The following is a 24,059-nucleotide window of genomic DNA, read 5'->3' on the forward strand; positions in this document are numbered from 1 at the left end:
AGATAAAGGAAGGTAACTGTACATACACAAATATTCAGAAGAGAATTTTACCTTACCTTGGTTCTGGGGAAAAGAAACGTATTGGAGCAAACCAAAGTCCAACCAACCCCAGAAGGTGTACAAAATGAATGAGAAAGAATGGAAAACCTCCCACCCTCACATATAAAAAAAAAGCCTCCAATAAAGCTATAGCCTAGGATTAATGCCAAATGTAATTCATAAACCTTGACTGATTCCCAAATTAAATAAAATAGCTATAATTAAGATTTGGGGGACAACTGGGGCCACTTGAGTGTGGACTACATTAGATGATGTTATTGAATTAATGTTGTTTTTCCTAGGTGCAATAATGGTGTTGTGGTTATATGGCTATATACTCTTATTCTGAGGAGATGCCTGGTAAATTATTTAAGCATGACGCATCACAATGTCTACAGCCTACTTTCAGATAATCTGGCAAAAATGAAGGTATGTATATATACACACACACCAGCCTTGTTTTTCCAAGAATAACTTAATCACATGTGTACTGATCACTGGCAACAAAAATTCACTGAGTGCCTTCAAAGCTAATCAACTCCTTTTCTATCCTTAATAGATGGAGGTACCATATGTGGCCATGAAATACAATGAATACAGTGGGCCTATACCTGCGGCCCAAACCTCTTTAAAGCCAGCTTCACACTCAGTACAAACTTATGGAGCACCTATGATTCCTACTGTGCTCACTATTATTTTCACGGAATTGAAGGTCCATCAGGGGAGGAACAGACAAGAAACAATTCTTACAAACGTGACAAATGCCATATTACCAACATGGCTCTTAGGAAGCACACAGATCTGTTCAGATTCTTGGAAGGTTTTTCTGAACTCCTACTGTGTCTCAGGCTTTGGGGATACTGCAATGAAAAATCCAGTCTTAGACCTCAAAGAGTTCATTAACCATCACACATGAACAAAAATGCCTGACACTGATACAAGTTTCTGAACTCAAATTGTAACAGCCTCCTTTGGAATCTTTCACTTGAAAAAGGAATCCAGTCTTAAGTCATATGTGAACTCTATGAGCTGATAATTATGTACAAGTTCCAGAGTTCTACTAAGATAAACACCTTTCCTTCCAAAGTACTTAATAAGATACACAAAAAAATAAAGTTGGTAGAGCTCCTTGCTGGGGCCTTGAAGTTAAATCAAAAGAAGGAACATGAAAAGGACAGGACTGAGCAGGGGCACAGGTTCCTCTACGCTTATGGAAGAAGTAGAGAAGGGCCTTCAACTGAAGAATAATTGCAGAACGCGTAAGATCCTTGCCTAATAGCTGAAGGTTAGACGCATGGCCAAATAGGGAGCTAGAGAGAGGGCAGGAAGAGAAAAGAAAAATGCGCCCTGGATAATGATTCCCATAATAAGGTCCCTCAGATTCCCAGTCTTACTCCTCCCTTTTCTACCTGCTACTCAGTGAGATGGTGTCTAGGCAGACCACTCACATTTCAGTTGACACCTGGCATGACAGCTATCACTGCATTACTCTCCTTACTAGAAAAAGACCAGGGGTGCCTGGGTGGCTCAGTCTCTTGATTTCAGCTCAAATCATAATCTGGCGGTTTGTTAGATCGAGCCCCGCGTCCAACTCTGCACTGAGTGCGAAGTCTGCTTGGGATTCTCTCTCTCCCTCTCCTGCTTACCTCTGTAGAAAACTCAGATTCATTTAGATGTCTCAATAGCTGCTATGTGAAAAACAAAAGTCGCTCATTTCCTATATCACCAGGAACACCTAATTCTGACTCAAGGTTCAAAAAGCAACTTCATGGGGCGCCTGGGTGGCTCAGTCAGTTAAGCGGCCGACTTCAGCTCAGGTCACGATCTCGCCGTCTGTGAGCTCGAGCCCCGCGTCGGGCTCTGTGCTGACAGCTCAGAGCCTGGAGCCTGTTTCAGATTCTGTGTCTCCCTCTCTCTGACCCTCCCCCATTCATGTTCTGTCTCTCTCTGTCTCAAAAATAAATAAACGTTAAAAAAAAAAAAAAAAACAAAAACAACTTCATAAGGAGACAATAACACCCACCCTATATAGTGGCCACCATATCTGTAGAAAATAGAAAAGACAAAAGTTCTAATGGATGGTCATCGAGTCCTGCCCATTCAAACACAATCTCTCATCTTCCCAAGTGTCAACCTCACCGTATCTTTGTGTAAAGATAAATATATTCACACATACATTCACACACACTGCCAACTCTTGAACACAGGTCTGAACTGCATGGGTCAACTTACATATGAATTTTTTTTCAATAAATATAGTATACTACTATAAATGTATTTTCTCTTATGACTTTTTAATATTTTCTAGCTTACTTTACTGTAAAAATACAGTATGTAATACATATACAAAACGTGTTAATTGATGGTTTGGTCTCAGTAAGGCTTCTAGTCAATAGTAGTTTATTAGTAGTTAAATTTGGGGGTGAGTCAAAGTCATACACAGATTTTTAACTGCATGAGGGTTTGTATGACTGACTAATCCCTGCATTGTTTAACGGTCAATTGTGAGTGTGTATATACGTATATACACATATATACATATGCATAATGTGTACATATACTCCAACATTGTTTTTTATTTTGAGAGAGAGAGAGAGAGAGAGGGAGCAAATCTCAAGCAGGTTCCACGGCCCAACACAGGGCTCGAACCCATGAACCACAAGATCACGACCTGAGCTAAAGTCAGACGCTTACCCAACTGAGTAGTCAGGACAGGAACTATAGGGCAGTGACTTCCAGAACCACATTAACTAGTAGGGTGTTAAAATTCTAGCCTTCATAGTAGTCCGAACAATCTGTCATTTCTTTTCAATCAGATAACCACAGGAAACACAAATTACCTTAACAAATAAATGGGTAAGTTATATGATCACATGTCCCCTTTTCATGGTACTCTGCACAATTTAAAAGTATGGTTAAATAGGGGCGCCTGGGTGGCGCAGTCGGTTAAGCGTCCGACTTCAGCCAGGTCACGATCTCGCGGTCCGTGAGTTCGAGCCCCGCGTCGGGCTCTGGGCTGATGGCTCAGAGCCTGGAGCCTGTTTCCGATTCTGTGTCTCCCTCTCTTTCTGCCCCTCCCCCGTTCATGCTCTGTCTCTCTCTGTCCCAAAAATAAATAAACGTTGAAAAAAAAAATTAAAAAAAAAATAAATAAAATAAAAGTATGGTTAAATAGAGGGGCACCTGGGTGGGTTAGTCAGTTGAGCGTCTGACTTCAGCTGTCAGATCATGATCTCCAGGCTCATGGGTTCGAGCCCCATGTCTGGCTCTGTGCTGATAGCTTAGAGCCTAGAGCCTGTTTCAGATTCTGTGTCTCCCTCTCTCAAAGATAAGTAAACATTTAAAAAAAACCAAAAAAGTATGGTTAAATACAAAGAACATATCATCAAATTCTTTATCCTTCTCAAACAAATTATCTTCTCCATTCCCTCCCCCAAATTGTATCAAGAATACTCTTGGGGAAAAACAATCAGGGGCTCCTGGCTGGCTCAATCGGAAGAGCATGCGACTTTTGATCTTAGGGTCATGAGTTCAAGTCCCTTAACTCATGACCCCAAGACCAAGGGTCACATGCTCTTCCAACTGACCCAACCAGATGCCCCTCAAAAGTACTCTTTAAGTTTTCTGTCTTACCCTTCCCTTTCTGAGCAATACAATCCAAACACATTAAGTGGAGCCAGGCAAAGTAGACACCTATCCTGGGTAGGACATCAAGATAGCCCAGTGCAGGGTCAGAGCCCATCTGGGATGAAGATGGTGGTGACCACACAGGAAACAGTGGCCAGTCACACCATGGTGGAACACAAATGGGGTGAGAAGAGCATCCACATAGAAAGGTACCCTGACATGGAGGTACAAAGTGGGTTGAGAAGGGCATCTCAGTGGGCAGGCAGCCAGGCATAGGGTGTTAAAACCTAAGCAGGGTAAGACTGTGAACATGGGAGGGTAGCCAAGTGCAGGGTATCAGAGCCCAAGAGGGCTAAGGAAAGCATCCACATGAAAGCAGAGTTGAGGGGCACCTGGGTGGTTCAGTTGGTTAAGCATCTGATTCCAGCTCAGGTCATAATCTCACAGTATGTGAGTTCAAGCCCCACATCAGGCTTTCTGCTGTCAGCACAGAACCTGCTTTGTATCCTCTGTCTCCCTCTTTCTCTGCCCCTACCCTGCACACATGCGTACCCTGTCTCTCAAAAATAAATAAACATTTTAAAAATTTCTTTAAAAAAAAAAAAGGAAATAGAATGCAACCGGGGTATTTGAGAGTGGGCAAGGTAAGAAAAGTGTCTACAAGGGAAGTGGCTTGGCACAGAGTATAGGAGTCCAAGCAAGAATATCTCCACAAAGGGATGGCCTAGCATGGGAAACTTGTACTTGGTGAGGTGGGCACCCATGTAGGAGGGCATCCAATATAGGAAGGCAGTCCAACAAGAGGTGGCAGGACCCAAACAGAATGTAGACAGCACTTGGATGGAAGTATGACAGGCACAGAAGTTGGAGCCTGATCAGGGTGAAGAGAGCCTCCATGCAAGGGGGGGGGGGGGGGGGGAGAACGAGGGGAGGGAGGGATGGAATGGAGTTAGAGCCCAAGTAAGAGGAGGAGGATATTTTCAGAGGAAGGTAGCCTGACGTAAGGGTCAAAGCCAGAGCAGGGTAGAAATGTGCCTGTTTGATGGGGAGGATGCTGGAGTCCAAAAGGGATGAAGAGAGGTCCCAGGGAGCCAGAGGTGGGTGAGGAATGCACCCACCTGGAAGGGTAACCTGGCATGGGAGTTTTAAGCTCAGGTACGGTGAGGAATGGCAGCTGGGAGATCAGATGTAAACAGGACGATCAATTAAGTACATATACACATATTTAAAATAGTGGGAGCCTGATTTCTCACTATGAGAGAAGGGAACTACAAACATGTAAAGAAAAAAAAAAAAAAAACTAGAATGAACCCTGTAGTGTTGGATTGAAATTGGATGTAAATAGATGTATGTACACATGCAAACACACATATGCATGCATACACATACACTCACTTCTTAGCCCTATCTACCAGTAGGGTCTGGAGTAGTGACATTCCCAACAGCAATGAGTACACCTAGCACCCAAATCTTTAACTCTAAATACCATTCTTCACTAAAAGGAATCGGAGCTCCTCACTGAAATGACTTTAGGCTGGGTCAGGAAAAGTACAAGAGTGTCTAGTAATCAAAGAATGATGAAAACATATAGAAAGATAGGACCTTGCTTGAAAGATAACCTACTGGCCCAATTTGGGACAACTTGAGCAACAAAATAAATAATATCAAAATACAACACACTGGATAAAATAGGAAACCCTAAGTCTATACTGACTAATAAATGAATAAACTGAAACTTTGATAAGAGAATATTTACACTGTCTCAAAGTGCCTCCCCATAAAATACTTACTAATTACAAAAGGGAAAAAAAGTAACTTATGAACACAGCAGGCACCTCTCGAAGTGATCAAGTTAACATCATTAGAAATGGGATAAACCTGGGATATTGGAAATATCATGTACTTTATAAGTTGCCAAGAGAAGAATACAGTATCACTTCTGTGATATTCCTGCATTCCAACATTGCATAAACTGAATCCAACTGAAGAAATATCAAACAACCTCAAATTGAGAGAGATGCTACAATATAACTGGCCTGGGTGCGCCTGGGTGGCTCAGTCAATTGAGCGTCCAACTTCGGCTCAGGTCATGATCTCACAGATCGTGGGTTCAAGCCCCAACAGCTCAGAGCCTGGAGCCTGCTTCAGATTCTGTGTCCCCCTCTTTCTCCGCCCAACCCCTGCTTGTGCTCTCTGTCTTTCAAAAAAGAATAAACATTAAAAAAAAATTTTTTTTAATAAATAACTGGCCCGTAATCTTCAGAAATGGTAAGGTCGTCAAAGTCAAGGAAAGGCTGAGAAACTGTTCCAGACTAAAGACTAAACAGACACAACAACTAAATATAACAGGTGATTCTTGACTGGATCCTTTTGCTATAGAGGACATTATTGAGACAACTGGCAAATTTGAATGGGGTCTGAGAACTACATGGTAACAGTGTACCAATGTTTCTTTCTTGATTTTGATGGTTATATTGTGCTTCAGTAGGAAAGTGTCATTTGTAGGAAAAACACTGAAAAGAACATCATACTAACAACTTGGTATCAAACAGTCCAAGAAAGTCTTCATAATGTACTTGTAACCTTTCTACAAATCTGAAATTGTTTTAAAATGAAACAGTTCTTGGGGTGCCTGAGTGGCTTAGTCCTTAAGCATCCAACTTCATCTGGCTCAGCTCATGATCTCATGGTTCCTGAGTTTGAGTCCTACATCAGGGTCTCTGTTGTCAGTACAAAGCCCACTTTGGATCCTCTGCTTCTCTCTCTGCCCCTCCCTTCCTCTCTCCGCCCCCCCTCAAAAATAAACATTAAAAAAAAAGATAAATAAAATGAAACGATTCTTTAAAAATTACTCTTCAGGAGCACCTAGGTGGCTCAGTCAGTTAAGCATCTGACTCTTGATTTCAGTCCACGTCATGAGCTCACCATTCATGAGATTAAGCCCCAAGTCAGGCTCTGCACTGACAGTGAGGAACTTGCTTGGGATTCTCTCTCTCCCTCTCTCTCTGCCCCTCCCCACACACTCTGCACACACGCACACCCTCTCTCTCATATCAATAAACTTAAAAAAAATTTTTTGTTACTCTTCAAAAAAACAGAAGCAATGGACGAGCCTTGAAAGCATTATGCTAAATGAAATAAGTCAGACACAAAAGTACAAATACTATACAATTCGACCTATATGAGGCACTTGGAATAGGCAAATTGATAGACAGAAAATAGAATAGAAATCACCAGAGACTGGGAGTAGGAGGAATGGGGAGTTATTGTTTAATGGGTTTGGAGTTTCTGTTTAGAATGATGAAAAAGTTCTAGAGATGACGATGATGGGTGCACAACAGTGAATGTACTTACTGCCCCTGAAATGTACACCTAAAAACTGTTAAATGGTTAATTAGATGTTATGTATATTTTACCACAATAAAAAAAAAAGTAGGAACAAAAAAAGTTTACAGGTGCTCAATAAGTGTTATTTTTATAAGATGTAACAATATTCATGTCAAAGTTATTTATAATTGTGAATAACTAAAAACTAGTTTAAATATCCTATAATAAAGGAAAATAAAGGAATTATTAAATAATTTTTTTTAATTTTGAGAGACAGAGAATATGAGCAGGGGAAAGGGGCAGCAGGGGGAGAGAGACAGAATCCTAAGCGGGCTCCACACTCAGTATGGGGCCCGGCGCGGGGCTTGACCCACAATCCTGAGATTACGAACTGAGCTGAAATCAAGAGTTAGATGCTCAACTAACTGAGCCACCCAAACATCCCAGTAAAGGAATTCTTTAAATAAAAACTGTGGAGACTTTTAAAAATGTGTACACTGGGGTGCCTGTGTGGCTCAGTCAGTTAAGCATCCGACTTCGGCTCAGGTCATGATCTCAGTTAGTGACTTCAAGCCCTGAGTTGGGCTGTCTGCTGTCAGCACAGAGCCCACTTCAGATCCTGTCCCCTTCTCTCTGCCCGTTCCACCCTCAAAAATAAATAAACTTTAAAAAGACAGTAGAAGTTTCTTTTTAAAAAATGTATACACAGGGGCACCTGAGTGGCTCAGTCGGTTAAGTGTCTGACTCCGGCTCAGGTTGTGATCTCATGATCCATGGGTTTGCGCCCCACGTTGGGCTCTGTACTGACAGCTCAGAGCCTAGAGCCTGCTTCGGATTCTATGTCTCCCTCTCTCTCTGCCCCACCCCTGCTGATGCTCTGTCTCTGTCTCTGTCTCTCTCAAGAAATAAACAAACATTAAAATTAAAAAAAAAAAAGTATACACATATTTTGTATAACAATATAGCATTTATTTTATTTATTTATTTCAATCTAATTTAGTTAACATATAGTGTAATAAGGATTTCAGGAGTACAATTTAGTGATTCATCACTTACACATAATACCCAGTACTCATCCCAAGTGCCCTCCTTAACGCCCATTACCCATTTAGCCCATCCTCCCCACCCCTCCAGCAACCCTCAGTTTGTTTTCCATATTTGGGTCTCTTATGGCCTGCCTGCCCCTCTGTTTTTATCTTTTTTTGCTTCCCATTGTTCAACTGTTTTGTTTCTTAAATTCCACATATGAGGGAAATCATATGACATTTGTCTTTCTCTGATGGACTTATTTCACTTAGCATAATATAATCTAGTTCTGTCCACGTTGTTGCACAGTACAGCATTTAAAATAGCATGAAGTAGGGGTGCGTGGGTGGCTCAGTCGGTTAAGCATCCGACTTTGGCTCAGGTCATGATCTCCAGTTCATGAGTTCGAGCCCCGTGTCAGGCTTTGTGCTGACAGCTCAGAGCCTTGGGCCTGCTTTGGATTCTGTGTCTCCCTTTCTCTCTGCCCCTCCCCACCACTTGCACACACTCTTTCTCTCTCTCTCAAAAATAAACATTAAAAATTTTTTAAAAATAAAATAGCATGAAGTACATTATCCTCCTTGTTTCAAAACAGAACTTTTAAAACAGTTCAAGTATAAACAATTAAGATGGAGCTATTTCTCTTAGGTGGGATTATACTTGATTATTCTTGCTTTTATTGTATTTCAAATCTTTGTAAGAAATATGATTTACTGGGGCGCCTGGGTGGCGCAGTCAGTTAAGCATCCGACTTCAGCCAGGTCACGATCTCGCGGTCCGTGAGTTCGAGCCCCGCGTCGGGCTCTGGGCTGATGGCTCAGAGCCTGGAGCCTGTTTCCGATTCTGTGTCTCCCTCTTTCTCTGCCCCTCCCCCGTTCATGCTCTGTCTCTCTCTGTCCCAAAAATAAATAAAACGTTGAAAAAAAAAGAAAAAAGAAAAGAAAAAGAAAAAAAAAATTAAAAAAAAAAAAAAAAAGAAATATGATTTACTTTCATATTTAGGAAAAGTTTAAAATTATAAATCAAAGGAGACCCAGAAAGTATATTTGCTTGTCTATAACCCTGTGGTCATTTTTTGGTTGATGGATATTTGATATATTTTTTTAAGTTTACTTATTTTTGGGAGAGAGAGAGAAGGGGAAGGGCAGAGACAGGGAGACAGAGAATACCAAGCAGGCCAACATGGCAACATGGGGCTCAAACTCAGGAACCATGAGATCATAACCTGAGCCAAAACCAAGTGAGTCAGATGCTTAACCAAGTGAGCCACCCAGGCACCCTGGGTTTTCGATATTTTTTACTGCAGTACAAAAGAAAAGTTGTAACAAGCAAACTAAATCAAAGATCCTAAGTTTATCAAGGGTAGCTAGCCCTTCACATCTGAAAATAAAGCCCTTTATATTAGGGTTGGTAAAAGATGGAGAATATTTGACAGGTCACAGACCATCTCATTTTTCCTAACATGCTGCCTTCTCATGCTTTGCTCACAATAAAACCAGCCAATCTCAGTTCCAACTATAAGACAAAGGTGTATGTTCTGATGTAAGTCTGCCTGCAGCTATGAAAAGCTCCCATCACAAGGCCATAGCAACATCAAACAGCTCACCTCAAATGGGTTCAAATTGAAGTAGGAGGAACCAGGACGGGTCAATCTTTCAATCTGATTTTTGGATGTTAGAACTGAATCTCTCTTCTCTATTTGTTTGACCTAAAATGAAGGGAGATAAAAACTTCATTACTAAAGTTCAATAATAAACTCTGAATTGTCATTTTAACAAGCTACTGACATGTTGAGCAAAATCTGTCTACATTGTGAACATTTGAAGAATAATTACAACAGGTATCATTCACTGAATTCTAACTTTACATATATTTATTCTAAAAACTAATTCTAAAAACTTTACATATATTTATTCCTCTCAACCATCCTATACAGTAGATACTACTATTATTCCCATTTTACAGATAGGAAAACTGAGACTTAGAGAGGTTAACTGATCTGTTCCTGGCTACCCAACTTGTAAACTAGAATTTTAATTCCAACAGTCTGACTCCAAGATAAGAATCACAAATAAACATAAATAAGTCACAGCCACCACCTTCAAAGAGCTTCCACTTTATGACAGAAGATGTACTAGTGTTGTTCATACTTAATTCACAATTTTTTATTTTAGAAAAATACAATTACACTGAAATATACTATACACTAAAAACAGCATTAAAAAAGTATATGGGAGGGACAAGTAATTCTGCCTACCTATCACGCGAATAGAGTTAGAAAAATCCCGGACCCAAAACACCACCAAGGAGAACAGGCACTAGGTAGTGCCAGAAAAACATCCTTGGTACCACTGTCAGAATTGGAATGCTAGTTGAAATGAATCATGTTATGTTTATATGTTATATACCATTTTTATTCCTATGGCCAAAAGGAGTTTGGAAATAATTTCGATAGCATAAAAAGCCATTCCTTCTCAGTATCTTTCCTCTTCACTTTCTTGAAAATAGCATGTCACTCCTCACCCCATCTTCTTTCCTAGACTTATGTTTCCTCGTAGCACATATCACTACCTGACACTATATTTTACATGTTTGTTTATTGCTTATCTTTCTCTATAGAATGCAAGCTCTAAGACAGGATTTTTCTATTGTTCACTACCATACCTCCAGCACCTAAACAGTACATTTGTACATGTCAGGTGCTCAAGAAACACTGGTTGAATGATGACTGAAGGGTCCTCCTTTATGTACTTTCCCTCGTTCAATTCAGAGAAGCCAGAATTGTTTTTAGTTTATTTTTATTTCTAACTAAGAGATGGTAAGTGAAACAATTTCCAGTGTAACTGATGAGTAGTCATTAGAGGTCAATAAACTTTGGTACCAGCATATCAACATTTTCACGTGAATTAGGCATTTCAAAAGGACAGACTATAAAGGATATGCTAATTCCGTTTTCAAATTTAATACTGTGGAGAATCTACTATGTAACAAGCACTGTTACAAATACCAAAGATAAAAAATGAATGTGACACGGTGCTGAACTCTGAGCAGCTCACAGCCTAGACAGGAGCAACTCCATTCCTCAAACCCATGCCATTCAGCTTTAACTCTTAGAAAGATGCTTCTTTCTGCTTTATATGTTATGACACCTTTTCTTATACCTTAACTCCTTTAACGTTCATAAAAACTCTTGTTTTAATATTAACTCTGGCTTTACAGAGGTAAAAACCTAAGATCTGCAAAATCAATGTCTTGAAAGAATTAAAACACAGTCCAACTGCCTTGCAAAAATCCAATCCAAGGTCCCCTGACTCCAAATGGCATGCTTTTCATTTATTCATTCATTTATTCAACAAATATTTACCAAGCAATTACTATGACGTACGTGCTGGAAATGCGACAATAAGTGAGGCTCACACCAAACTGACCCCCCAATCCTAACATGATACCAAGCTGATGATATCTGCTGTAAGACCCAGAACAAATTATTTCGCTTCCCTAAACCTCAGGTTTGTCATCTGTAAAACAAAGATAATGCCTCCCTGGCATGATGCATAGTGCCTGGCGCCCACGAATGGCAGAAATAACCAGTAATACAACTCATTACAGAGGACTAAGGGTAGACAGTGCTTCCGTTCAGAATAAAAATGAGGCCCAGCAAAGTTAAGTCGCCCCCAAGAAGGCCGGACTCTGCCAGCCCCTGGCAGCCTCGGACTCCGCGGACTTGGGGCCCTCTGCACGCGCCCAGGCACTTCGTTGGCCACAATCGTCGTCTACCCGCAGACGTCGGATCCTGGCCCCTTTTTCGATGCCCAAGGGATTCCCCCAGCAGCTACGAGGCAGAGATGCGCACACACACCCCCAGCCCCCCTGCCTGCCCGAAGGCCAGACAGGAGGAACCGCCCAACGGTCCAGGCCAGGAAGACCACTGCCTTTGCCCGCTGGGAAAGTAGGACCGAGTGGGGTCGCCCCGGTGCCACTACTCCTCACTCGGTGTTCACCTCACTGTAGAAGGTCATAAATGCTTCCTCAGTGCTCCCTCCGCCAGCCGAAGCCCCGCTCTCTCCTGGAGCCGCCATTTCCCCGGCCCAGCAACCACGTGACTCTCCCGCGCAGGCGCAGCCTCCTGTGATTCTTACAGGCCCGCCTCCCTAGCTCCGCCCCCTTCCTTGTGACTCTTAAAAGGGCTGGCTCCCAAGACAGAAACCTCTAACCTAAATAGACTCTTTTTAATTGAGGTGAGATACACATAACATATAATCAAAATGAACAGTTCTTTACACTCACAGCGTTGTGCAACCACCAACCTCTATCTAGTCCCAAAACACTTTCATCACCCCAGAAGGATACTTAGACCTATCAAGCAGTTCCTCCCCATTCCCTTTTCTATTCAACCCCTTACATCAACTGACTCTATAGATTTACCTATCCTGGACATCTTATATAAATGCAATCATACAATGTGTGGCCTTTTGTATCTGCCTTCTTCACTTAGCATAATGTTCCCAAGATTCATCCAAGGTATAGCATGAATCATTATTTCATTACTTTTTATGGCTGAATGATATTCTGCTGTGTAAATATACCAGTTTATTTTCACTCATCAAGGGATAAACATTTGGACTGTTTCCATCTTCTAGCTATACTGAAATGGTGCTTCTATGAATATGTGTGTACATGTATTTGAATACTAGTTTTCAGTTTCAACGGGGGAGGGTACACACCTAGAAATGAAATTGCTGAGTCTTATGGTAATTCTGTATTTAACTTTTTGAGCAACTGCCAAGCTATTTCCCCCAGTGGCTGAACCCACCAGCAATGTACAAGCATTACCCTTTCTCCACATCCTCACCAACACTTGTTATTTTCCTTTTTTTTTTTTTTTAAATTACAGCCATCATAGTACCTAGACTATCCTTTGCACAAGTTCAGTAAGACCCTCCATTGGATGCCCAGCCTAGGACATAATCAAGAAACAACAGTATCTGAGAACTAGAAACAGAATTTCTGAAACTAGAATGGCACTTAAATATCATCTAGAAACACAGCAAATTATTACCACTACGTAGTGATCTTATAAGTGATTATTATTTCTATCCTTCTGCTTTTGTGTTTTTCCAAGTTTTATGCTATCAACATTTGAAAATGTGCCCTGCAGGTTATTTCCTCTCATTTAAGTCATACAAACCAGGGTTGGTATTTCTCCAACCAAAAGATGATCAATAAAACAGTTCCACAACTTCATGGAAAGTAATGAAGGTATTTTTATAATTACGAACAAGATAATCTGGCCCAACCCTCTCCTCTAAAAGGAGGAAAAAAACTGAACTCAGAGAGAGAAAATGACTTAGGAAAAGGTTATAACTCCTACGGTCTTGTTCACACTTGTTAGATGGCTTTAGGAAGGTCAAAGCAAAGCCTTCCCTAGACTCCTACTTATGGTCTTTTCCACTTCATTACTTCACATTACCAAAAGTCCAGCTATCAAGCCTATTTGATTGCATATTAATGCATTTTACAAATATTAAATTCAGTGTCTACTTGATCAGGCCCTGATAACTTTAAATGGTGAAAAGTGCAAAGACAGAGAGAGAAAGAACAAAACAGAGCTATAATAAAATGACTAATGAGGTCAGGGAAGGTTTCTGAGAAGGTGACATTTAAGCTGCAACTTGAGTGAAATGTCAATACAACAAAAAGAACACTGGCATCTCTTAAGAGACTACATATATATATACACACATATATATATACTTATAAAAAAATTTTCCCCCCAACCCTAAGTCGGAGCATCCTGGACATAGTCCCCCAACCCCTACATTAGCCATCTTTTTGATGCTAGTAGCCCAGGAAAGGGAAGGCTTTCTTTGTGTGTTTAATAACTTCAGGATTGGAATCGCGGTATGGGGTCGATGCCACAATTCAGTCTGATAGGTCCAAGAGCTCAAAATCCGACTTCTGACTGAGTTCCTCCTCCATTATTATTCTTGTCCTTTGGCCCCAAAGCCCTTGCCAGAGATTGGCTAAGAATGGGCCCGCCTCTCGCTCAGGATTCGCCGCGAACTGCAGGAACCCCTCCCCCTCCACCTCATTATTTGCTACTCCTAGGTAAGTCCCGCCTCTCCATGGAAAAGATTGGCTGCGTGGCTCCCAGCGTCGTTAGCGCCTGCTGAGAGTCTGCGCCGCCAGGGACTTGGAGAGGTGCGGTTCTGACAACAATGGCTGTCACGGCTTTTGCTGCGCGAGTGCGGCTAGGCGTGTGGGGCGTTAGGGCCATGCAGGCCCGAGGCTTCAGCTCCGAACGGGTACGCTGGCAGGAGTATCCGTTGTCCCATCCCTGAGCGCGGATCCCATCTCTTCGCACCTTTACCGATGTTCTCGTCTCTCTCCGCAGTCAGAGGACTCCCGCGCGGGTTCGATCCGGGAGGCCGGTGGGGCCTTCGGAAAGAGAGAACAAGCTGAAGAGGAACGATACTTCCGGTGAGGCCCACGGAACCCCGAATCCAGTCCGAGATCTCTCAGGGCCTTCGGATACTACTTAAACTTCCAGTCCCCCTACCCTTCCCTCCCTGGTGCCCTAGGGGCGCCCATCCCCCAATAGAACTCGCAGGACCTGTACTTAGTTACCCCTCACACTTGAGGTCACGACTGTCGCCACTTATAGGACGCTCCCCTGCCAAATAGTCCAGAGGCCCTTTTGGGGGCCTAATGCCATTTCCACCCGCGTGTCTCCAAAATTCTCAAACCGTGGCTCAACTCTTCCTGAATCATTTACCATGTCCACCCAGGGAATTCTCCCCTGGTCGTGCGAAGTGGCTTCCAGATTCTTCCAAGAGTGTCTAGATCCCACTGCCCAATATTTGCAGACCTTCCGAGCCTGCTTTCCGTGGCCCTCACCCACTCCTTAACCCCTCTAAATTCATTTTTCTCCTCCACATGGATGAACTCCCTGACTCTTCAGACCCTCAGCCATTTCTAGACCCTCATGCGTCTCCATTTCGGCCAGAGTGAGTGGGTCACAGGAGCTGGTGGCAGCTGCTTTTGGTTGGAATCCTCCTCCCGCACTTCTTGGGAGACTTTTGCCCTGCCTAGCCCAGCCCAGCCCAGCCCAGCCCAGCGTCTGGGCTGGATAGATTTCTCTCCTGCATAAGAGTGGAGAACAGGCTGAACCTAGCAAGTCTTTCCCACCCCTTAGTTATCCTTTTCTGACTTCTACCCCCAGTGGGGAGCAGCTTGGAACTAATCTTCTGTTTGCCCTTTGGTCTATCTTTTCACTTCTGCCCTTTCTTACTCACTCTTAAGAATTATCACCATGGGCACACTTGGGTGGCTCAGTTAAGCATCAGACTCTTGGTTTTTGGCTCAGGTCATGATCCTCCAGTTTGTAGGTTCAAGCCTGGCATCCGGCTGCGCACTGACAGTGTGGAGCCTGCTTGGGATCCTATCTCTCTCTCTCTCTCTCTCTCTCTCTCTCTCTCTCAAAATACATAAACTTAGAAAAAAAATTATCACTGGGGCACCTGGGTGGCTCAGTCGGTTAAGTGTCCGACTTCGGCTCAGGTCATGATCTCACAGCTTATAAGTTTAAGCCCCGCGTCAGGCTCTGTGCTGACAGCTCGGAGCTTGGAGCCTGCTTAAATTCTGTAGCTCCCTCTCTCTCTCTCTGTCCCTACCCTGCTTGTGCTCTCTGTGTCTCATAAATGAATAAATGTTAAAAAAAATTATCACCATGCCAAACCAGAGAGCCCAGGCAAAGCCCTTAGGGACCATCTAATTGGGCCTCCACATTTTACATTAAGGAAAACCGAGGCCCAAATGTAGCCAAAGCAACATTTGAATGTCCCTTCTTGAGACCTAAATTGAACTGCCAATACTTTTTTTTCTTTACCCTTCATTTTGGCCTTTTCAGTGAGTCATGCATTTCCCTATACAAAGAAAGCCCCCTAGATAAATTGAGATAGGACATGGGTATTTGTCCTTTAACAATACCCCTTTGTCCATACATCCCTCCTTTTGCTCTTTTTTTCCACAAAAAAGGGATTCTGGTCTCTGGGTGGTTCCTGTCGTAAGGTGTTGGGGACTTAATGTCACACCACTCTGGAGTTTTCTAAAGAGAAATCTGAAAGGAATAACTCACAAACGATGGAATTTCAGGCACTGGCACCAGGATAATGGAATCATTTGGTCATCTCCTAAAGATGGATATATCCCGAGATGGAGTATTCTATCACTGGTGGGGTTGAGGATAGAAGAGGGTGACCAGCCAGACTCCCATGGGATTGGGACTGCTGTTCTTTGCCTTAGGTGTTGTGGGTTATGCTTAGAGGTCTCTGCGGGATGAAGGATTGGGATTAAACACAGCCACTGTGTCCTTGTAGAGCGCGCACTAGAGAACAACTAGCAGCCTTGAAGAAACACCATGAAGATGAGATCAGTCATCATATAAAGGAGATTGAGCGTCTGCAGAAAGAAATTGAGCGGCACAAGAAGAAGATTAAACATCTCAAACGTGATGAGGAGGAAGATGATTAAATGCACACAGTTCCGTAGAATGGCTATGTATTGATGCTCACTTCTGTGTAAACATAGTCCTGGTTTTATTAAATATCTGTGTGCTGCCAACAGATTACAATAAATTATCATCAGTGAATTGTGTCGAATGCCTTCTTCCACTGTCTGGAAAGGGGTAAGAGGGACATACTACTGGACTGCTAAAATGAATCAGACAGGGTACCTGCAATAGGGAACTCAAAGAGCACAGTGTGATAAGTGCTATGCAATTTATGGGGCAGGGGGCTGTGACACAAGGAAATTCCCTCTTCCTTTCTGGTACTAGTCAGAGGTGTTCAGAGAAAGCCTCTTGAAAAACAAACCCTAATCCAAGACCTGAGGTTAAGAGTAGCCTGGAAAACAGGAATGATAGGATATCATTCAAGGCACCATCAGTCCATTTTGCATTTATAAAATGATTAGAAAGGGGTACCTCGCTGGCTCAGTCAGTAGAATGTGCTATTCTTGATCTCAGGGTCATATGTTCAACCCCCATGTTGGGTGTAGAGCTTACTAAAAATAAAAATTAGAAGGCACCTGAGTGGGTTGGTTGGTTAAGCATCTGACTTCAGCTCAGGTCATGATCTCATGTGAGTTCGAGTCCTGCATCAGGTGAGTTCAAGCCCCACTTCAGGTGAGCCCCACTTCTCTCTCTTTCCCTTCCTCCCTCCCCCTCTCTGCCCCTCACTCACTTGCACTGTCTCTCAAAAAAAAATAAAAATTAGAGAACTCTTCATATGAGCTAGTTACCTCTTGTTCTAATTAGCCTTGTACAAATTGAAAGAACTGGAATTAGAAATTATGTTTTGCCTATGGTCGCTCAGTATTGTGGAGTTGAGGCTTCCAAGTTAGTTAATAGCAGAGAAGCAGAATTATTTCTTAGGTTATAGTTTGCTGAGTGGGCTTTTGATTCAGATTTGTAAGGCTTGTTTAAATTATTATACAAACGAGTGGTGCGACTCCTCCAGGCCAGAAGAATAACATTTGGGGCCAATATCAACACCTTTCCAATTGGCCAGTTTAATAGATCATTTGCCCCAGAATTGTGATGAGTCTTTTGTTGCAAGGCTCTTATTACAAAAAAGGCTTTAAAGCCATTGAATGGTAAGTTTGGACTAGTCATTGACCCTGCCCTTGAAGAAAAGTCACTAGATGTCACTAGATGGACGCATGTCCATTGCTACTGCTGGTGAAAAGTTTATGGACACTCCTGAGATGTGAATGCTGAGATTCAAGTGGCCAGCAATAAAATTACCTCAAAGATGCAGTGCAAAAAATGATCATAAGTCACATGCCTTTTTTTTTTAACTTTACAACACTACAAAATTTGAAAAGTTAAAAAAAAATTAGTTGAGGAAAAAGTAACATCTTCCATTTTGCACTTTATGACCCTCTCCCCCAGCCCAGGCTTACGAAATCCCCTAAGTTCATAGATGATAGTGCTTTTGTGACTTCTGATCAATAACTGCCTTATTGGGAGTGATGTTCCATCTACACTCACTTAGTGAGTGTACCATCTGCTCTTGACATTTATTTTTATTTATTTTTGAGAGAGAGGGAGACAGAGAATCCCAAGCAGGCTCCGCGCCATCAGCTCAGAGCCCGACATGGGGCTCGAACCCACAAAACGTGAGATCACCTGAGCTAAAATTAAGAGTCAGATGCTTAACCAAATGAGCCACCCAGGTGCCTCCACACTTATTTCTATTTTAAATTAAAGTCACTCTAATGATTGGATAAAACAAGCAAAAAGTTGAAACTTTGAAGTGAAGATGAAAAGCTCAAATTCTTACAAAGATAAAATGAATAATTTTTGGAGCAGCTTAATTTAAAAGTACCCGAACTTTATGAAAATGGTAACTCATGGTCTTTTTGTTGTGACGTATCTTTGGTTAATTTTTCTATCATGCTATAATAAAAGTAAGATAAATATTGTTTAAAATACATTTAAAAAATACATTTTAAATACATTTATTTTTTTGTGCTAGAACCATTTTAACGTAATTATATATATCTGCCAAATCCAGGAAGAAAAAGTTTATGCATATATAACTTTTCCAGTTAACATCTGCAAGCATAAATGACAATGATCACAGTCTATAAATTCATCAGGGTCAGAGCAATTGACCAATGTCTCCATACTGCTAGACTTACCAACAGTAAATTACAGATGAATTAATGTCCTGTTTCTCTTCTCTCACTCTCCTTGTCCAGAGATATTTTGTTGTAAAGTTTCAGTGCAGCTCACCTCCAGCCAAAGGCAATCTTTTTAGGTAAGTACTCAGTTGCTCTGAATTTGCTTATAATTATAACCTACTTAATCACAGAGGAAAGTCTGTAGAGGTGGAGTTCAAGGTTGCATACAATAACAGGAGATCCCAGTTTTGAAGTTTAGCACAGATTAAAAACCACAGATGCACCATTTCTATAAGACACACACTGATTGTCTCCTAAACTACATATTGACTCCTTATGAACATTATGTTTAAAACAAAGTAGTGCATCTGGGACAATCAGTCGCACAATTCACACAGCCCTGAAAAGTTTTTCAGTGCCAGCTACCAATTGGTCATGAAACATGAGTGAGCTTGAGACACTTCATTCCTAAGATCCAACCACGGATTGGCTAAAACATTGGAACCCCTCTGCTTAAGAAGGCCATGTCCTTCCCTCCTTTCCCTCACAATTTAGTTTTGTTTATTTTTGATGGTGTTTGGTTGCACATGGCTAGAATGCTTTTGGTCACTTTGCAAATCAGGAAAACAAATGACCTAAAACTATGACAGGATCTTAAGTAGACTGGTTTGTCTCCATTTCAGTTTGCTGGTTGCTGGTGGCCCCTCTAAGGCCCTTCATTTTTCCTTCTATGCCTCCCGGAACATTGATTAGAAGATGAGTCTGAGCATCATCCCATCTAACTCTTTTAACCAATGCCTGGCTAAACCTGGAATGTCCAGCCCAGTATATTTAAAAATTGCCCACAAAAAGGTTCTACGGATCTTCACAAAACCTGGTATTTCCACGGGGATGTCTGATCTTTATATTCCAAGCAGTCAGCATTGAAGTTAAGCTTCCAGGAGGCAGTTTGGTCCTTATGATCCAAACAATCAGTGGTTGAGTTAAAATCCAAGGTTGAAGCTCCATATTCCTGGATGGAAAGAGAAGCTGGGGACTGATTGAGATGGCTGTTGACCACATTGGTACCAGGGGCTGAGTGTGGCCCCTGGTCCAGGAAGCTGGTGATATATATAGGGGTCAAATAAGATCCACAGTCCATGTCCCCAAAGTAGGAAGCTGAGCCAGCATATCCTTGACTATAACCCGAAGCCTGAGTATAGGTCATGGGACAGGACCTCTGCATGCAGGAAGAGGAAGTGGACAAGGGATCTGACAGTGGGGAGATGGAAGCTGGGCTCCAGATAGACACAGGAGCACTGCTGCTGGAAATGGCCGGGACTGAGGTGCTAGAGGGGGGAGCAAATTGGCCACTCATTCCACTCTCTGAACTTACCTCCCGAGCTGGAGAGGTCTTCTTTTTGGCAGGTGTCACTTTGTTTTGACCTCCATTCTGTTGCTGCTGCTGCTGCTGCTGCTGCTGCTGCTGTTGGTGGCACTTAGGTCTTCGATTCCTAAGCCATACCCGGGTAGCTCACCGAGGGGCGCAGCAAGAACATGCCCAAAGTGATCAGACTCAGTCCGTTGACTGCGTAAGGCAGTTGCTTAAGATAAGACATCATGCCAAGGTTGTTTGGAGGCGCGAAATCGGCCCAAATCAGGGGGGACCCAGCCAGAAGGTCTCGCTTCGCTGGGGGTGGACAGATTCAGGGTCCTTAGTGTGTGGGTTTGGAGCAGTTGAACTATGGGCAAAGCAAACAAACAAACAGAGGTGCTGGTTTACTGCTTCACAGGCACAGCTTTTCCACGTTCCACCACTAACTTAGAAAGCTTAAATATACTTGTTTAAATATATCTTTGTTGGGGCGCCTGGGTGGCTCAGTCGGTTAAGTGGCCGACTTCAGCTCCGGTCATGATCTCACCTCTGACGAGTTCGAGCCCCACGTCAGGCTCTGTGCTGACAGCTCAGAGCCTGGAGCCTGCTTCAGATTTTGTGTCTCCCTCTCTCTCTGCCCCTCCCCTGCTTGTACCCTGTCTCTCTCTCTCTCTCTCTCTCTCTCTCTCTCAAAAATAAATAAATGTTAAAAAAAATTAAATATATCTTTGTTAAAATCCTCAGATAATTTATATGATATGAACCAGTAACCATAGACACGTAGCACAGGTCATAAGATTCCCCAGAAGTACCCCAGATGTTTCTTAGAATTTGGAAAATACTCCAGCAGGGGTTCTTAAAGTGCTTGCAGGCCAGCATCAGCATCACCTGGGAGCTTGTAAGAAATGCAAGTTCTCAGGCCCCTTCACAGACCTGCTACACTGAGGGTAGGACCTAGAAATCTGTTCAACAAGCTTCCCAAGTGATTGTAATGTCCACTGAAGTTTGAGGGCCACTGTACAAGTAGCTTCTCATGATATTTGCTGGCATTCTTGGGCATGGGACATTTTTATAAAGGCAGATTACTAAGTATAACTACATATATCGAATACAGATCTTCATATGAATCCTGTTTCAGGATAAAAATAAAGATATGTTAAAATTATTCTTGTACAAAACATGTTGACATTTTTAGAGCATAGCATTCCCTAGAATAAAATCACTTTTGTTTACAAGTAACAGAAAACCAACACAGGCTGGCTTAAGGAGGAGAAAAAAAGAGTGATTTTTTTTTTTTTTTTTTTTTTTTAAAGAACAGGGGCTATTGTCTCAGAATCACAACAAACCTTAAACAAACGAAACTCAGGAAAGGCAGGGACCAGAGAAACTCAGAACTGCAGGAGCAGATCTATCGAAGCAGCTTCCTCACCATCTGTGTCAGTGCCTTTTTTTCTTTTTGAGATTTCTATGGAATTTTGTACAATGAAGTTCTTTAACAATAGCACAACAGTTTATATTTATGAGCACTTCACAATTATTTGTTCATTAAATCTTGTGATATTTCTGGGAAATAGACCCACGCCATTAGTTTACTTTTATAAGCAAAGTAACCAAAGCAGGGAATCGTGAAGTTTCTCCAAGCCATACAGCCAGGTTTCTGCTGAACAAGGACTTTCCTTCAGAGCACCTGCTCCCACGAACTTAAGCTGTAGTCCCAGTGTAGTGGTTCAACTGCCTATTAAGTTAGTTCCCCCCTCAATGTGGGACAGGTTGGGGGAGTGCCTGGATATCTGGGAATGGTTGGTTAAGGTGAAGGCTCCTGAAAGTAAATGTAGAAGTGCCAGTGGTTGGCGTTGGCATTGACATTAACATTTGGGCTGTATCATGAATCCCATCAGTATGTCAGTGCGTGCCTATATGACACAAACACACGTTTGCAATAGAGTCTAGTTTGAGATTTTCACATCAGTAAGTCTAAAGTTGTAATTCCCAACCTGGGCAGCACATTGAAATACCTGAGACCTTTAAAATTAAGTCAAAGTCTCAGAACCAATTAAATCCAAATATCTGAGATGGGGGTGTGAGCTTGGATATTTTCAGAATTCCCCTTTTTTCCAATATGTGGCCACAGTTAAGAACCACTGGTATAAGGGATCCTGCAGATCTGGTGGTATGGTTGGGCAGATTGTTCACTGGATAAGGACACCTAACTGAAGGGACCAAGGAAGACTAAAATTCAGCCCACACCCTGCTCACCAAGCAGTGTCCTCTCAGTTACGGGTGGCATCTATTCTGAAAGAGTCACCTTTTAACTAATTCCCACAAAGAGGACCCTGGGTCATTCCACTATTCTTGAATGTGCATTGCTGTATATTCTACATATGCCATTTTCAGATTTTAAAAAGTGTATTCAGGAGTGTCTGGGTGGCTCAGTCAGTTGAGCATCCAACTTCAGCTCAGGTTATGATCTCATGGGTTGTGAGTTCAAGCCCTGTCTCAGGCTCTGTGCTGACAGCTCGGAGCCTGGAGCCTGCTTCAGATTCTGTGTCTCCCTCTCCGCCCCTCCCGTGCTCACACACTCTCTCTCTCTCTCTCTTCCTCTCAAAAATAAATAAAACATTAAAAAAAAAGTACCCCTTTGAAAAATGTATTCATTAAAAATTATATTTAGCGGGGCGCCTGGGTGGCGCAGTCGGTTGAGCGCCCGACTTCAGCCAGGTCACGATCTCGCGGTCCGTGAGTTCGAGCCCCGCGTCGGGCTCTGGGCTGATGGCTCAGAGCCTGGAGCCTGTTTCCGATTCTGTGTCTCCCTCTCTCTCTGCCCCTCCCCCGTTCATGCTCTGTCTCTCTCTGTCCCAAAAATAAATAAACGTTGAAAAAAAAATTTTTTTTAATTATATTTAGCATCTGCTACATGGTGGACACTTGGCATACATGGGGTACACAACTACAAAATAATCACAGCTCCTGTCTTTTTTTTTTTTTTTTTTTTTTGGATAAGCTATATGCCCAACATAGCACTCAATTCACTGACCTGGAGATCAAGTGCCACATGTTGTGCTGACTGAGCCAGGCAGACACCCCACAGCTCCTGTCTTTATGGAACCCACAGCCTGTTGGGAAAAACAAGTGGTTAAACAATATGAGAAGTGTTCTAATGGGAGTGTGTGCAGAATGCTGGAGGAATGACACTGGTCAGGACACTTTGACAAGACTCCAAACAGCCTCCCATATGCCACTGGCCCGGGCACCATTGAATCTGCCAGATCATATGACCCAAGTGGCAGAGCAGCCTGCATGGCAGCCTGGCCTTCTCTCTTGCTCTTATCCCCACGCATAAGTAGCAGCTTTTCAGGCTTTTCAATAAATGGGTTGGAGTAATACACTCCAATGAGGAATGTTGCCTCCAAACTCCAGAGTTCCACTAGGTGTTATGCCTCTTTCCTCATCGTAGGAGGGGACAGATGAAACAACTTATCCTTCATCTTAGAAGGGATAGCACAACATGCCACACATCATTGGATCCCTAGAGATTTCACAAAGATAGAAGGCCCCAGAATTTTTGTCAGATTTATTTTCCACCCTCTGACACACAGATGTCTTACCAATAAGTCTAGAGTAGTTGCTACTTCTCGCTCACTAGGGCCCATTAGCACGATGTCATCAATGTCATGACCAGGGTGATGTCTTGTGGAAGGGAAAGGTGATCATAATGGCCTGAATGTCTGTGTCTCCCAAAATTCATATGTTGAAATCAGACCCCCCCTAATGTGATGGTATTAGGAGGTGGGGCCTTTGGGACATGATTAGGTCATGAGGATGGAACCCTCATGAATGGGATTAGTGCCCTTATAAAAGTGACCCCAGATGTGAGTTCAAGCCCCACGTTGGGCTCTGCACTGGGCATGAAGCCTATTAAAAAAAAAAAAAAAAAAAAAAAAGTGACCAGATCTTTCACTCTCTGCCATGTGAGGATACTATGAGAAGTCTGCCAGTCAGC

General features: G+C 42.5%; 2 protein-coding genes and 1 pseudogene across 2 annotated transcripts in view; 1 reads left to right on the forward strand and 2 right to left on the reverse strand.

Annotated features, from left to right (window-relative positions):
• The window catches only part of DNAJC8 (DnaJ heat shock protein family (Hsp40) member C8), a 28,969-nt gene extending 16,775 nt beyond the window's left edge, over window positions 1-12,194 (reverse strand). The window contains exons 1-2 of the mRNA XM_045476293.1: window positions 12,021-12,194; window positions 9,626-9,727 (exon numbers count right to left, since the gene is read on the reverse strand). Coding sequence (XP_045332249.1) covers window positions 9,626-9,727; window positions 12,021-12,098 — 180 coding nt within the window. The 5' untranslated portion in view covers window positions 12,099-12,194. The remainder of the gene's footprint in view (window positions 1-9,625; window positions 9,728-12,020) is intronic.
• A 1,988-nt stretch (window positions 12,195-14,182) lies between these two features.
• Window positions 14,183-16,669, forward strand: ATP5IF1 (ATP synthase inhibitory factor subunit 1). The gene is made up of 3 exons (XM_045476294.1): window positions 14,183-14,324; window positions 14,414-14,499; window positions 16,398-16,669. Exons 1-3 carry the CDS (start codon window positions 14,238-14,240, stop codon window positions 16,549-16,551), a joined length of 327 nt encoding a protein of 108 aa, XP_045332250.1. The 5' UTR covers window positions 14,183-14,237; the 3' UTR covers window positions 16,552-16,669.
• Window positions 16,670-19,386: 2,717 nt separating this feature from the next.
• Window positions 19,387-23,805, reverse strand: LOC123597466 (annotated as a pseudogene).
• Between the last annotated feature and the right edge of the window lie 254 nt (window positions 23,806-24,059).

The sequence above is a fragment of the Leopardus geoffroyi genome, chromosome C1 (assembly GCF_018350155.1).
Source record: "Leopardus geoffroyi isolate Oge1 chromosome C1, O.geoffroyi_Oge1_pat1.0, whole genome shotgun sequence".
NCBI classification, from domain to species: domain Eukaryota; kingdom Metazoa; phylum Chordata; class Mammalia; order Carnivora; family Felidae; genus Leopardus; species Leopardus geoffroyi.